The sequence below is a fragment of the Mirounga leonina genome, unplaced genomic scaffold (assembly GCF_011800145.1).
Source record: "Mirounga leonina isolate KUSES-001 unplaced genomic scaffold, KU_Mleo_1.0 Mir_93, whole genome shotgun sequence".
Classification (NCBI taxonomy): Eukaryota; Metazoa; Chordata; class Mammalia; order Carnivora; family Phocidae; genus Mirounga; species Mirounga leonina.
Genome location: NW_023270854.1, coordinates 47216094 through 47232392, shown reverse-complemented (window position 1 = coordinate 47232392; position 16299 = coordinate 47216094). Strand labels below are relative to the sequence as shown.

Here is a 16299-nt window from a genome sequence, read left to right as displayed (position 1 = left end):
TATGCTCAGTGTTCTGGGTTCCAAGACCACACACCCAAGGCTTCTCAGGCACCATGTTGATGGGCTTTGGGTCCCTTGATGCCCCCATGCTTTTTATTAGTCTAAAAGCAAAAGCCAAAGCCAGGCTGCTGGGTTTTTTATGAACCTGGGAAAATGGGCTCTTGATGATTATAAGGCATTAAATCTTAGAGCCAATTTAATAGGCACAGACCAGCCTCAGAGCGAGCCTCACCTGTCCTGATGCTTGACAAGCTTCAATTTCAAAGGAAACGTGTCAGAATCCAGGAAGAGAATGTCTCAGACTGAGCAGGGAGCAAGGACAAATTGGAGGGGTGTTTTGTATTGGAAAGGTTAAAACCTTTGTTCATATGTGTTGGCTGCAAAGAAGGTGAGGGTTTGCTCTTCCCTTCAGGGAAGACCGGATAGTGTCGCATGTGATTGGAGGCTGGTGGGCTTTGCTAGCACGTGACCTGGGCAGCTGGGCGGTGCGAGGTCCCCTCCCCTGGATTAGTGATCTCCTGGGTCCCTCCCAGCGCTGATGCCCAGAAGGCCTTCCCTAGTTTGCTCCTCCTTGGCCCCACCTGGCCTGAGCTGGGAGCCTCCCTCCTCCTTGCTCCCACCTCGAACACACCTATTGGTGCACTCTCCACTTTTGTAATTCTCCCTTAATGGGTCTCCCCACCGGATTGTTCTTGGAGGCAGGCATCATGCTTTTTTTTTTTTTTAATTTTTTTTTTAAGATTTTATGTATTTATTTGAGAGAGAGAGAATGAGAGAGAGCACATGAGAGGGGGGAGGGTCAGAGGGAGAAGCAGACTCCCCGCCAAGCAGGGAGCCCGATGCGGGACTCGATCCCGGGACTCCAGGATCATGACCTGAGCCGAAGGCAGTCGCTCAACCAACTGAGCCACCCAGGCGCCCAGCATCATGCTCTTTTCATCCTTGCTTCCCCAGCACCTCGTCACGGGTGTGTAATGAGTGATGGATGAATGGCTGAATGCACACATAGTGTATCATTCTGGTGAGCTTTGTCCCACGTGGCGAAGGGAAGGTTCCTGTGCATTGAGGGATCACTGAGCAGCCCTCTGTCCTTCCCAGTTCCCCTCTGGAAGACAGCCCCATTCCTTCTTCTGTAAGAGACATTTGTTGTGAGCTGTACAACAAGTTGAGCCTTCCTATGGTATATATCCTCTTCTTGTCAGCCCTGCGTACCTTTACTTAGGCCTCTTATTTCTTTGTAAAGCTTTACAACGTCTTCCTGTTTTGTTACTATTTGACTTTTGACAGATCAAAGTGTTATTATTTTTCCTTGCGATTTTTAGGAATCTACTCCGTTCTCAAAGAGGGCTCTCACTTCTAGTCTGGTGTTGCTTTGACTGTCATCCCTCAGTTTCTCCCCAGATTGCTGCCACCCCCTGGAACCCCAACTCCCTGGGCCTGGCCCCCATCTGCATCCCAAGCTCTGGCCTGTGAGAATCTGACTAAAGTCTTTTTTTTTTTTTTTAAGATTTTATTTATTTATTTGACACAGAGAGAGAGATAGCGAGAGCAGGAACCAAGCAGGGAGAGTGGGAGAGGGAGAAGCAGGCTTCCTGCGGAGCAGGGAGCCCAATGCGGGGCTCAATCACAGGACCCCGGGATCATGACCTGAGCTGAAGGCAGCGGTTTAACGACTGAGCCACCCAGGCGCCCCCCCGACTAAAGTCTTGAAGGTTTGTTTTTAAGATTTTATTTATGTGAGAAAGAGAGTGTGAGCTTGGGGTGGGCTGCAGAGGGAGCGGGAGAGAGAGAATCTTAAACAGGCTCCATGCCCAGCACGGAGCCTGATGTGGGGCTCGATCTCACAACCCTGAGATCATGATCTGAGCTGAAATCAAGAGTTGGACCCTTAACCAACTCCACCACCCAGGCGCCCCAAAGTCTTGACGTTTTAGAGCTATGTTTGCCCTGTCTCCATACAAGTCATGAGTCACGCAGAACGGGGGCCGAGTCTGCGTTTCTTCACTCTTCTTTGTATCCCTGACGCCCAGGACCGTGAGTACTTGTGTGTATATTGTTGTGACAGTAATAACGATGATACTGTTATTAGAATATTGCTTAGAGTCACACAATAGTGATAGCTGAATCTAGAACTCTGCTTGTTACCTCTGCTACCGCGTTAGCACCATCCTCTGCTTGGTAACAGTGGTTTCTAATCTTTTCTTGGGATCTTATAGACTCTCTTTTAGAAAAGAGGGGGAAGTGGACATATGTACATACATACACACTTTGCATCTGGTTTTAAAAGTGCACAGAACCCCTGGGAAGTCAGGCATCCCAGTCTGAGGATCCTGTGCTAAAGAGTGACACCATTGAACATCCTTAGGGAAACGGCGCCTGGGTGGCTCAATGGGTTAAGCGCCTGGCTTTGGCTCAGGTCATGATCTCAAGGTCCTGGGATCGAGTCCCGTGTTGGGCTCAGCAGGGAGTCTACTTCTTCCTCCCCCTGCTCATGCTCGTTCTCTCTCATATAAATAAGTAAAATCTTAAAAAAAAAAAAAAAATCCTTAGGGAAATAAAATGGCGGCTGATTGCATTTATTTTAATCCATTACTTTCTGAAAACATTGGTTGAAAACCATGTATCTCTCCCCCCACCCCGCCACCTTCCAGGTTGTTAGGAATATTATTTTCCACAATAACCATGTGGTATCATACAGAAGCCCTGGCATAAAGGGGCCATTCAGACCTCTGGGATAGGCTTTTGTAAAGAATCCAATAAACAGTTGAATCCACATTACATCTAAGTGAATATTCATGTGGTTTTAGGCACGGTTCTTATGCCTCAAATTCACTTTGGAAACCTTTCCTGAACAGCCTGGTAATTAGAACTGTGGTTGCTAATTATGTATACGGTGAGGCAGATGTGCTAATAATATATTTTCAAAGGGCTCCGAAAGAGCTGTTAAAAAATTAAACTACCTCCCCAGACACTGACAGGAGCACAGAAGCACCTCAGAGGGGGTATTGTCTTCCATCTTGCTTCTTGGATGCCTGAAGTTGCTCTCGGGTTCTCTCTTAGAAGACAGGATCAGCCTTTAATACAAAGGGAGTCCTTTGCCCGCTTGGCTTCCACTAGAGGCTAGGGAAATGAGAAGTTACGGAAATCGAAGTCTCAGAGCTCCAAATAAACACTTTGATGTATGCATCAAGGGGGTTGCCTGTTTGCCCCACAGGGAGAAGGGGTGGCTGTGTGGGCGCTCCGCAGGTGTTTGGCTTTGTCTTTCCAGGGTTTCCAGGGTCTTTCCAGGGCTTTGCCTTTCCAGGGTTTGCCCAGGTCCACCTTCCCTTCCCCCACACTGCCTGCTGCGGAGGGCTGGAAACAAACCCAAAAGGACCAGTTCAACCCACATGAAAAAGGAAAGGAAGCCCCTCTGCTGTGAGGTAGTCTGCACCCTGGCCTTGCTCTCCTACCGCCTGGCTCTGGCCTGGGCAGGTCGGGCAGCCTCTCAGTCTCCGTAGCTCTGGTCGAGGGAAATTGAACCAGAGCCATAGTCTTCAAAATTGTGTTATCTAGAGCTCTGAGGAGCTCAGCAAGAACTTTCACAATTCCACAAACAGTTGATCTATTTTTCACTATGTGTTTTTCCTCAATATGCATTTATATATATATATATATGGCATAGATATTTTAGCATTTATATATCATATGTAAGTATTTTAACAGCTTGATTGAGATACAGTTCACACCACCACCCATTTAAAGTGTACTGTTCAGTGGGTTTAGTATACTCACAAAGTTGTACAACCATCACCACTATGTAATTTTCAAACATTTTCATCACCCTAAAAAGAAACCCTGTGGCCATTGGCAGCCATTCCCTATTCCCCCCACATCTTACACCCAGCACTTGGACAACCACTAAAGCATACGGTCTGTCTCTAGGGATTTGCCTGTTCTGGGCAGTTCATGTATTTGGAATCCCACAATATGGGGTCTTTTGTGACTGGCTTCTTTCACCTAGCATCATGTTTTCAAGGTTCATCCATTGTATAGCATGTGTCCGTAGTTTGCTCTTTTTATGGACAAATTGTGTTGTATCTTGTTCACTCATTCATGAGTTGTTGGACATTGGGGTTGTTTTCACATCTTGGCTGTTGTGAATCATGCTGTTTTGAACATTCTTGTGCAAATTTTTATGTAGGTATGCTTTTGTTTCTCTTGGGTTATATCTAAGAATGGAATTGCCAGTCATGTGGGGTAATTCTGTGTTTAACATTTTGAGGTGTAATGTACATGTATATTATACATACATAATTTAATACATATGGTACATATGTACATATAGTATATTAATATATAAATATAAATTTAACATGCATAATAAATATGTATATATAGTTGTATATAAATGTTTTAAAAACTACAGTAAAATATAAACCCGATAGTGTTCTATAGCAAACCCTATCACACGGGTGACTATGTATGCATTAATTATGCATTAATTAATTTGTGCTGCCAGAATAAGTTGATTTTGTGCAACTAAGCTTCACCTGCCACATCTATTTAATTGAATTGGGTCCTGAGATGTTTAAAAATGGTTGCCATAGGCACCTACTTATCTGTGTCAATTGAGATTATCTCTGTACTGTACAACCAAGACCAAAAGAAACAAATTAGATGCTGACATTGATCTTAGACTAGCAATGTCATCCATAATTCCTGGTTTCATACTGTTTGTACATCAAAATAGCTTCTCTGCTCTAATAGTGGTTGAGTTATAAGTACCTTTTATACATCAATTTATAAAATTTTCAATTATTCTAATCTGTTTTACATCTTGGGATTTGACGTAAAATTAATTTGAAAAAAACATCCTGCTGCTCCGAAGTTTGAATATCAGTGATCCGATGATCCCCAAGGTCCCAGCTTTGGTTTTGAAACTCATTCTCAATATGGCTTTGGCTTCTGTTGGCTTGCCTGAGGGTCTCACGGGAGCAGTGAAGATCCATCCTTGGCCCCCCCCACCCCCGAGTGGGCCAGTGGTAGCTACAGACGGTTGTCTGTGCTATACTTCAGGATTTATTGAGCATTTACTATGACAAGGTAATGTAGTTATTAAAGGAGTTTCAAAGAAGAGAAGACAGTTATCTGGTCAAGGTACTTGCAGTCTGGTTGGAGATACAGGGTTTAAAATAAGAATAAAATCGGGGCACCTGGGTGGCTCAGTTGTTAAGCGGCTGCCTTCGGCTCAGGTCATGATCTTGGGGTCCTGGGATCGAGCCCTGCATCGGGCTCCCTGCTCAGCAGGAGGCCTGCTTCTCACTCCCACTCCCCCTGCTTGTGTTCCCTCTCTCGCTCGGTCTATCTCTGTCAAGTAAATAAAATCTTAAAAAAGGATAAAATCAATCATTCTACAAGTATCTAGATATGAATATTTCCTAATACGGTAAAGATACCAAACGTAGGAATTCAGAAATAGTCAGGGACGGCTTTGCATAGCAGGTGGCTATGCACGGTGCCTTAGGAGGAGACATTAGGATTTGGATGGATGAAGAGCAGGTAAAGTAGATTCTGAGTTTTCTTTTGAACTAAGATTTGATCACCCTTGGGGGCATTCTTTGCCCCATAAACCCCTTATGAGGCCAGTGATTCTGAAGTCCCCAGTCCCCATTCAGCTTCAATTAAGGGAATTATCATTCGGGGCAGGAGAAATAAGGCATTTTTAAAAAGCCTTCCAGAAAGAAATGAGATCACCTGGGCCCCTTGTTAGGAGAGAGGATGCTGTGGCTTGAAGTCGGATGGATAAGGAAGCATCAGTCTTTGTTTCCATAAGCTGCTATTGAGCGTGGGCCAAGGTTAATCTGAAGAACTAGAAAATAAAGATTGATGGAACCCCATCAATCCTGAATTTGCTATAAATAATTGCATGCTGTTTCTGAGCTGTCAAAATCCATTTCTCCTGAAGGCCCTTTAGAACAGAGAAAGGTCAGGCTGGGAACCAAGGGAGAAACTCAGGGGAGCGATTATGCTGCAAGGGCAGCCTCCTAGAGGTCCCTTTAAATACTGATGTGGAAGTAACCAGCCTTCCTGAACTCCCTGCTGGTCCTAATTAAATTAGCTCTCATCTTTCCAGGACTGGGGAGCCAGGGAGAGGGGTGCCCCTCCCGCCAGAGTTGGACTTTCTCGTGGAGGAGGTGCACCTCAGCCTTTGTGCGGCAAACCCCATACAGCTGGGCGTAGAGAGCCCTCGTTTTGCTTTCGAATGGAAAAGTGTGTATGTGGCTTAGAAAGTGTTGAGCATGCAAAGGCATTCTTGCAAAGCGCCAGTAAGTCCTCCTAATGATAGGGCAAGGAAGGGCGGTCGCCCGTGCTCAGCCCATTGTCAGGGTGTGGTATTTAAGAGAAGGCCCCGTCCTGAGGACAGAGAAAAGTGTCCAGGATGAAACACGCTTCCTGAAGAGGCTTGAGATGAGTGGAGGCCACACATCCATCAGATACAACTCGGTGCTCGTGGGCCTTTACCAGGCTCGGGAACCGGTTGCAGTCAGCCTCTTTCTAAGGAAGCAACCCCAGCCTACTGCATCTGCACCCTCGTTCCCCGACAGGAGCCCTGCAGGTGTTCGCACACCTCTTTTGTTCATCTGGTGTCAGAAGGACACACTGCATGAGGGTGCGCTCACACTTATGTGGCGCCAACCCTAGCCCCACCCATCCATTCTAGCTCCTCCCGGAACCAACCCTGGCCATCTGATAGGGGGCCTGTTTCCTGGCTCCTTTTTGGTTCTTCCCTGACTTTGCTTCCGAGGATTCCTCTGTGCCTGGTACATACCTGGTATTCCATCCTATTCAGCTCTGGTAGGGCAGAAATGCAAAATGAGAAATCCGCCCTAGATTTGCCTTTGACACTCTCACGCTAGTCGGGTTCCTCCTTCTCCTCGCCTCTTCCCAATTGAATTTTGGTTCTCCTTTGAGCTCACTCATGCCATACCTGGTCTCTCCTGGCCTTAAACTCTGAGCCCAAGGTGTTGGATTTCTAGTCGCCCTCCCCCACCTGGCCCAGGGAATCCCTTTTGCAGAGAAACCCTGGATTTGATTGCTTGAATTCTGATGCCCATCTAGAACATCCATGAGTTGGCCCCATACTTCTTGCACAGGTTATGTTAGATTGACAGAGCTCTTCTGTCTCCAGGATGTGAAGCTAACCCTTTTATTCTTGAGTGGTTTTCCATTGCTCATCTCTCTCCCTCCCTCACTGTGTCCTGGCTTGGTCCTCACTCTTTCCCCTTGATCCCCAGGTTGGTATCCAGCATGTTTGGTCACAAGAACATCATTTATCTCTCAGCCACGCAAAACCCCAAAACTTCCTGAATCCTGATTATGTCCGCTTTTGGTTTTTGCATTTCTGCACATTTGGTCAGCTTAGGACACGACACTGTCACCCAGCCCGCGGCCCTGGCTGGCCCCTTTATTTCCTGATACCCTGAGGGTGTCCCAGGAGACTGGGCAAGGGCCTTTGCGGTGGCCCACGGTGCTGTGGGACATGCTGTTTTCTGACCTCCCCATCTAGTCCCTTTGTCAGAGGAGTTTGAACTTGCTTCTACAGCAAATCTTTGTGGATCTTACCCTGGGGAATGACATGACGGAAAGGGTGTTTTATAAGGTTAGCAGGGTGGTGGTGGGCAGCGTGGACCCAGGCATCTGAGGAGGGAGTACCCGGCCAGTTCCTAAATCCTGCCAACAAGTCTGTCTCTGAACAGCCCTAAATACTGAGATGACCTCACACCTTGGTTTTCCAGGATTTGGCAAGTCTGATGACAACTTTGAAATGAAAGTAAACTCAGGCAAGCCAAGTGCTTTTGTATTTTCTGTAAACACTTAAAGTTGCTTTCTTGACCTGCGTATAAAAATGTAGCGGGCTCTGCACTGAGCATGGAGCCTGATGTGGGGCTCGATCTCACGACCCTGAGATCGTGACCCAAGCCGTAATCAAGAGTCAGACACTTCACTGAGCCACCCAGGTGACATCCCCCCCTTTTCTTAAAGATAATCCTCTATTTTCCTTCTTTTTAAAGGAAAATTTCCACGACCCGCTGGGGGGTTTGAATTGTTTCCATCCGTATTCCGAGTATGGAGCTGGCTTTAGATGCATTAGCTGCTGTGGAAGGTTTTTCACAAGCAAGCCCGCTGTGTGTCCTTTGCTCGGAGGCAGAGCAAGGGCTGACTGGTGCAGTGGGGTGTTGGTTGATTGCCCCAGCCTGGGGGCCTGGCCCAGCTAGCCTGCCACTGCAGTGATAGATTCCGTGGCTCTTCTCTGGGGTCTCCCCCCCAGTCGGACTGGCAGCCGTGGCCAGGTGAGCAATAAGGGCCATTTTCAGTTCCATCACCACCTTTGCTGCTGGACAAAGCTTTAGATCTGTGCAAAGCAGGATTAAGCCTGGATCTAATAAACACATCTTCGTGCTGAAGGTAAGGCCGATTTTGCTTTAAGACTGTGTGTGTAGCTTCTATTAAGAGGTGACAGCTGACTTTCCTTTCTTCATCTGTGAACACATATGTATTGGTGCAAAAACAGTTTGCTTCTTCACTGAGCCCAGTCTAATTTGACTTCTGCTAAAGGAGCATCTGGAATCTTGGCTTTAACTTTTGCCAAATCATGAACAAAGTTATAACTTAGTTGCTGCATCTGTTGAGTAAGCTTATGATGCTGTGTGTCAACAACTCAGAGCTATGTTAGAGAAACGAAGGAAGTAACAGTGCATATTAGAGGTGCACTTGGCTTTCAGAGAGCCTGGTATTTGAAAACCAGCGTTTTCCCAAAGGTGTTATCAATGACAGTATAATTCTTGGATGTATGGAGGTTCTTCTCTATAGGGTTCCTTTAAGTAGTAGGCTCCCATAGTAAATAAGCTTACCAATTACAGACTTCTGCGCTGCTTTCTAGGAACACCTCTTGTGCATGACCTGAACACTATTCTTAGAACAAAAGAATAGGTTTGTGATGTGGAGATACAAGAGACGGGGTAGGATCTCAGGACATTTTATGAAGAGATTTCCTATCTGCTAAAGAGGCCAGCCCTGCTAGTTTCTAGGTGAGTGGCCTCCCTCTGTTTTCTTGCTGGGTCCTGTTTGGGCCCCTTGGAAGCTTTGAACTCTAAGTCAGAAAAGGAGACTTAAGAGATGAAGCTCCCTTAGTCTCTTGGTTGAGGTGGGACTTCTTCGTGTCCAGCCCTGACTCCTTGCCTGCAGCTCTGTAGCACCAGCTTTACCTGGGAAGGGGGTCTGCACCCTGATAGTCCTCGGAGTTCTCGGAGACCCCAGAAAGGTTTCGGACCACTCCCCCACACCTGCAGGTTGATGTTGTGAACCTGCAGGCATCGGGACCAGGCCTTGAGGTGAGGTTGGAACCCACTCCTCCTGGTGGCCCTTGGTCCCCCTCCTCTCACCTCTACTGACCTCCTTCCCCAGCTGGAGAACAAGGTACCCTAGGCGAGACCCCTGGATTCTCTGTTGGCTCCTCCTCCTTCATACCCTGCTCAGGCACTGCAAGCATCTCCACAGGTGGAGACAGATTGCAGCTTTGTCCCACGGCAGGGTGCTGTTCCCACTGCCCCTTGCTTTTATAAAGTCAACCCTTTTTTCTTTTCACAGTTTCAATCACAAATATATATATATTTACATTTCTTGGTAGATGTGGAACTAGGAAAAGGGTCTGAGAGGACATCAAATTCTTATAGGGTGCCCCTGGCCACTGGGTTTGCAGGTCATTTCTCAGTTTCCACTTTATACGTTTCCTGATTTGAATTTTTTTATGGTGAGATGTATTACTTTTATAGTCATAAAAGCAGTTCAAATTCCACTTGGAAAAATGAATGTGTAATAATAAACAGAAGAAACCCATTTTTTAAAAAAAGGTTTTATTGATTTATTTCAGAGAGAGAATGTGAACACAAGTCCGGGGGAAGGGCAGAGAGAGAGAGAGAAGCAGGCTCCCCACTGAGCCGGGAGCCCAATACAGGGCTCGATCCCAGGACCCCAAGATCATGACCTGAGCCGAAGGCAGACACTTAACTGACTGAGCCACCCAGGCGCCCCAGAAGAAACCCATTTTATTTTTTTTAATGTTTTTTTAATTTATTCATTTGAGAGAAGAGAGAGCATGAGCGGGGAGAGGGGCAGAGGGAGAGGTAGCAGGGAGCTGGACGCAGGGCTCGATCCCAGAACCCTGAGATCATGACCTGAGCCAAAGGCAGACGCTTAACCAGGCACCCCCTTAGAAGAAACCCATTTTAAACATCATGTGTTATACCTGTGACTGTCACTCAGCTGTCCCTTCCTTCCCGCCCTCCCGCTAGATGAGGGTCTTCTGCCTCCCTCTACTTCCTGTTGTAGTGCGACATTGGGAAGCTTTCTGAGGATGATGTTGGAACTTCTGTTGATCAGACTGGGAACTCATATATTTAGTAGAGAGAGCCCACTGATAACTGTGTATAGAAAAGCATTGAGTGAAAATCAGGTGCTTTTTGGGAAAAGTCCATGAGAACCCACCTGCCTGATGATGGAGTTCATCATTTTATTTAGCCAGCCTTAACTGAGTATCTACTGTTGCTAAAATATGCTCTATCCCTAGGCCAAATGAGTGAGGAAAGCATGGCCCCTCACTTGAGTCAGCCCACTGTCTAGTGTGGTTCAGTTTTGTCTGGGGGAGATGGTCAGCAGGTGAAAGACATTGGCAAAAAAGCAAATAAATTACAAGTATGTGCATGTCTTATGTCTATATTAGTTATAGGTTATTTTTGTGGTGGTTGTGTTTTTCTTTTTTGAGGTCATAATAACTGTCTGAGCAGATTTAAGCCATGACCTCAGCTCGCCCATCACCTGTGTAACTGAGGTATCCATGATGCCCTCGCTTCCTTCACACCTGTGAAGGCATAACCGTGCCCTCCAGTGGCCCGTCTTATAGCCAGGAAGGGGGCTCCTTACATGGGGAGAGCTGGAGCCATGGAGGAAATTACCTTTTTGTGAGGATAGCATTGGTTGGCCCAGATGGTCCAGGTTCCTTCTCGCTCTCAAAGCTTGTGTTTTGCTCCCAGAGATTTTTAACGGGCCCCAGGGGTTCCAATGGGCAGCCAAAGGGAGAGAGCATTGATCCAAACTTACTTCCTTGTTTGACACTGAGGCTAAGGCCAGGGGCCACCTTCCTCATCACTTGCTGGTCCTGTCAGACTCACATGCTGTCCCCTGTGGGGCCCGCTGCCTGACATTGGCTTTTGAGTCAAGCTGCGGCTTTAGGTCACCCCTTAAGGGGATTGCCCTTGACCAGCGGGCCCAGCTGGACCCCAGGATGACCCTGCCTGGCCTCCCTGATCAGCGGGGACAGCAGCGAGCTCAGAGTCCAGCTCTGGTGAGGCTCGTCTGACAGTTACCCCCCTGCCCCCATCAGCCCTCTCTCTCAGAGGCACTCTGCTTGCTGCACTAAGAAGAGATGACCCCTTTCCAGAAGCTCTGATGAAGATGCCCCGGGCAGAGCTCCTACTTTGCCCCTCACTCTCCTCGGGTCCCCAGCATTGCTGCCGACTGGGCTGACAAGAGCTATGGCCAGGAGGCCTTTTGGTTGGCGGGGCAGCTGCCCTACCCCCGTCAGCTTGTGTGGATAGTTACTCATTGTTACTGCGCTGACACTTTCGTGCCCAAAAGATACTTTCCAAATACTGGCCCTGGGTCTTGCCTCGTCCAGTCCCCTGTTACCCCAGGCACATGTTTTTCCATGTGATTTTTTCCCCTCTCTTCTTCCAGTGACCTTTCCTTAAGTTTTAGCTAAGTGGATTCATTATAACCAGCCCTGAGTCTCAGGAGCACACAGTGACTTGCTCTGCAATGAACCATCAGCCCTGATGGTAAGTGGATTAATCTGGTCCAGGTAGATGTATCCAGATAAGCAGTCTTGTCATGGATTAGGACTTACTTGTCTAGACAGAGTCCAGCTTTCAAAAGATAATATTCTCAAATGAGTCTGGGGGCTTTAGGGAAGCTGGTGTGTATAGTCATTGAATGTGAGCCACATTGGCCTAAAAAGTATTCAGCGACAGTGTGGAAAGGCCCAAATTGTAACCATCAGACAAGGCAGGGAAGCCTGATGACTCAATTGAAGGACCAGTCACGGCCTCTTCCCATTTGATGATGTTGACACGTAATGCTTGGGCTCTTACTTAATGTCTGCTTGCTTAATAAGAAAGCTATGTATTGTCAGTCATTTAAACATGGAAACACCTCTGCTTGTTAACTGTGCCCAATGATGAGGACTTCGCATAGTAATGGACTTCGTTTATGAGGCAGGACTGCAGGGAGAAGTAGGTTCCCAGCTGAGCAGGGAGCCTGATATGACACTCGATCCCAGAACCCCGGGATCATGACCTGAGCTGAAGGCAGACACTCAACTGACTGAGCCACCCAGGCGTCCCAGATGTACTGGCTTATTTTTTTTTTTTTAAGATTTTAAAAAAATTTTATTTGATTGAGAGAGACACAGCGAGAGAGGGAACACAAGCAAGGGGAGTGGGAGAGGGAAGAAGCAGGCTTCCCGTGTAGCAGGGAGCCCGATGCGGGGCTCGATCCCAGGACCCTGGGATCATGACCTGAGCCGAAGGCAGACGCTTAACTGACTGAGTCACCCAGGCGTCCCTGTACTGGCTTTTAGAAAACAAATCCTGGGCACCTGGCTGGCTCAGTCAGTAGAGCATGTGACTCTTGATCTCAGGGTTGTGAGTTCAAGCCCCACCTTGGGCATACAGATTACTTTTATTTTTTTGTAAGATTTTATTTATTTATTTATTAGAGAGAGAGTGCAAATGAGTGGGGGGAGGGGGAGAGGGAGAAGCAGACTCTGAGCTAAGCACTGTGCTAGATGTAGGGCTTGATCCCACAACCCCGAGATCATGACCTGAGCCAAAATCAATAGTCAGACACGCAACTGACTGAGCCACCCAGGCGCTCCGTAAGATTTTATTTTTAAGTAATCTCTACACCCAGCATGGGGCTTGAACTCACAACTCCGAGATCAAGAGTTGCATGCTCTACTGACTGAGCCAGCCAGGTGCCCCTCAAATTTGGTTGTTTTCCAAATAAGCACCTTTCTTTTCTGGTGTAGGAAGAGCTAGATACAGCTTTTTGATAGGGAAATTGTCAGATTATGTGCTTTTGTGAATGGACCTATTTTTCCAAGGTGAACACCCTGGTCTGAGTGTTGGATGAGAGCCTGTGGGGTCCCAGGCTACATGCCAGGGCCTTGTGTGTTCATCATGGGGTTCACTTGGCATTTGCAGCTGGAGTGCCAGCCACACTGTTCTTGGAGGGGCGGGGAGGCAGCCCCAAATGCTGGAGGAGGCCTGGGGGTACTAATTTTACAGGTGGCCAGTGCATCTGCGAAGGTGGCACGAAGTTCTTCTTAGAGGGTGTAGGTGTCGAAGGAGCATGTGCCTCAGGTGGGCTCAGGCATAAGCCATTTTGGGGTGACCTTGCTACTGGCTGGGGTTGGAGGAGGGGCCAGAGCTAGGACAGCCAGGCTGATCCCAGTCCGTTGAGCCAGAATGAGGGGGTGGTGGAGGAGGTGTCAGGTGAGGGTGCAGCCTCAGTGGGAGGAACTGGAGTGTTGTCAAAAACCCAGGAGCTACTGATCATTTTTTGCCCTGTGCCAGGGAATCTGTCTCTGTTTCTTATTCTCCTTTTCTAGTTTCATAGATGAGGAAATTGAGGCTCAAAGATTAAGGAGTTTTTCTAAGACTCCAAAGCCTCTGAACCCCAGGACTGAAATCTGAATTTGTTTGACTCAGCATGCGTGGTGCTTGTGGAATTGCACCTGCCTCTCGATGGGGACCGTGGGGGCCCCGATCCCTAGGAACTGTGACGGGTGGGAGTGTGACTGACTGAGCATTTGCCCTATTCCAGCCTGGGACTCTCTACCTGGAAGGGCTGTGTTTCAACTGATGGCCTGGTCATTTCAAAGCCACAGCTGCAAGGGGCTGTCACAGGGGTCCTGGTGTAGCCGAGTCCCTGGAGTTACAGGGCTGTGCAGGACAGCCCTACGTACTAATGAATTGGCCACCTATAAAATCACCACCTATAAAATCAGTTCCCACCCCCTTGGGCCCCCATGCACCCCTCTCAGGTAAGACCAATGTCTCCCCACAGCCATTGCCTCAGGTCTGGCTATTAGAAATCTGGGAATATTATGGAAATGGAAATTCAATGTTAGTTAAGTGCAGAGGGACATTGCAGATCTTGCAAAAGGTCCAGTGAGTCATGAAGACACTGGAGGTAATGTTATAGAATCTCTTGGTACTCCCACACTGACAAATGAAGGTCTGAGAGAATACCAGTTTACCATTGAAGAGCAAAGAAGAAGGGGTGTGATGACTCTTTTGGAAAGGAATTGATATCAAGATTAAGAAAGGCACTTAGAAAATTGATGAAGCCCTTGAATCGTTTGCAAAAATGACCTTTCTGGTTGTCTTATTAAAAGTAAAACATAAGGCAAAAGGTTCCAGGGTAGTTGGTCAGAAAAAGTACACACAAAACAAAAGAAAGAACACTCATTTTATTTTGTTGTTGTTCTTCTTTAGGACAAATTAGAACATGGTTATAATTGCATGTCTTTAGCCTAATTTTATCAAATGTAATATGAAATAGGCTTATTCTTCACATTATAGTCCCCTTTTTTCAAGATAGAAACCCAATCGGATTTTTTTCTACTTCCTCAGCCAAACCATTTACTATGAAATGATGGTCTTCGTTCAAATGGATTGATTGTAAAGTTACGAGCCTCTGCACACCACCCTGGTCCCTATAACAGATATTCTCAGTTAACTAGGACCTGTTCTTCTTTTAATCTGGCAAAAGAAACTAGATTCAGGAGGTTTTGGCTGGTGGTTTGCAATTCTTTAGCAGCCCCAAAGAGTCCATGTTTTGTCTAATCATGCCCTGGTGTCTATTCTTACTGGTCTCTGAGAAACTTTCCCAAAGGAGTAATGTCTTCCTCGTTTGTAGTTGCTTTTGAAATCATGGCCATCCAGAGACCATAACTTTTTTATTGCATCCTAATGATTTTCAGATTTTATTTAATACGATTTTAAAATTTAATATTTATCAGTTAACCTGGTTCAGACCAGGGGGTATTTGAATACTTAACAGTATTATCTAATGCTTTAGAAAAACTGCACACAGTTTCCAAGTTAAATAAGAGGCATCTTGTCTTTTTTGAGAAAATTGCTGCGTAAAAGGATCAACATAAAGTGGCACTATTAACCAGAGAGAATGCTCAGAATTCAGCAAGGCAAGATGGGCCTGGCATTCAGGGTACAGGCTGGGAAAATGGCAGCCTCTTAAAGACAGCTTTTGTCCAGTCTTTTTTTTTTTTTTTTCTTTTTAATAGACTTTATTTTTTAGAACAGTTTTAGATTTACAGAAATGCCTGATCCATTTTACAATGAGGTTTTTAACTTCTAGATTTTCTTCCCTCTTTCTGCAGACGTCGCCTCATCTCCCAGAGGTCATCCTTGGAGACCCTGGAAGATATTGAGGAGAATGCCCCTCTACGGAGGTAAGTTTTTATTGGTGTATTTATGTGTATATAAGTGGCCTGCAGTACAATATGACAGCCAAAGTTTGATTTTTTTTTTTTAAGTCCTTGATCTACAGAATTAAATTTTTTAAATGATGGCCTGATCTCAGACTCATAGTTTGGAAACCCCAAGCCTGAGGACCAGTAGAGCAATATTAAATCTCAATTATGTATTGGGAAAGCCCAGTTTGCATGGTGGATTTGGATGCTGTTTCCTTTTCAGTGTCAAAGCTGCTGTTTGCTGCCCATCATTGTCCCAGCTTTCTTAGGTGCAGTGACACAGTGATCACAATCCTGGATTTCATTAGCAGGTGCCCACATGACTCCATCACCAGTTGCTGGGGAAACTCAATTAGGATAGCTGTGAGGGCTTCCTTGGGGCTGAAAGTGATTTCTCCATTGGGACTGGAAAGGTGCTCGCAAGGTGTTTGGGTGACAGCAGTTGCTGAGCTGTGCCGTGCCTCCGGCAGCTTTCCTTGCTCTCATCCTGCACCTCACCGCCGACCCCCATCTGTGCCTTAGTCTCCCCTGACCTTCCTTGAGCGGAGGAGACCGTATTCACACAGCACATCTCCTTTAGTCTTCACAGCGGCTCAGCTGGGCTGGTTGCGGGGTGCTCGTCCTGCAGAAAGAACCGAACCAGGTTGGGACGCGGATGCTTCACAGGGCATGCGCCGTGGCTTCACAGGGCATGCGCCGTGGCT

At 46.8% G+C, this 16299-nt stretch overlaps 1 protein-coding gene across 1 annotated transcript in view; it reads left to right on the top strand.

Moving 5' to 3' along the window:
* Positions 1-16299, top strand: part of CABLES1 (Cdk5 and Abl enzyme substrate 1) — a 111000-nt gene that overhangs the window by 31962 nt on the left and 62739 nt on the right. The window contains 1 exon segment of the mRNA XM_034996036.1: positions 15503-15574. Coding sequence (XP_034851927.1) covers positions 15503-15574 — 72 coding nt within the window.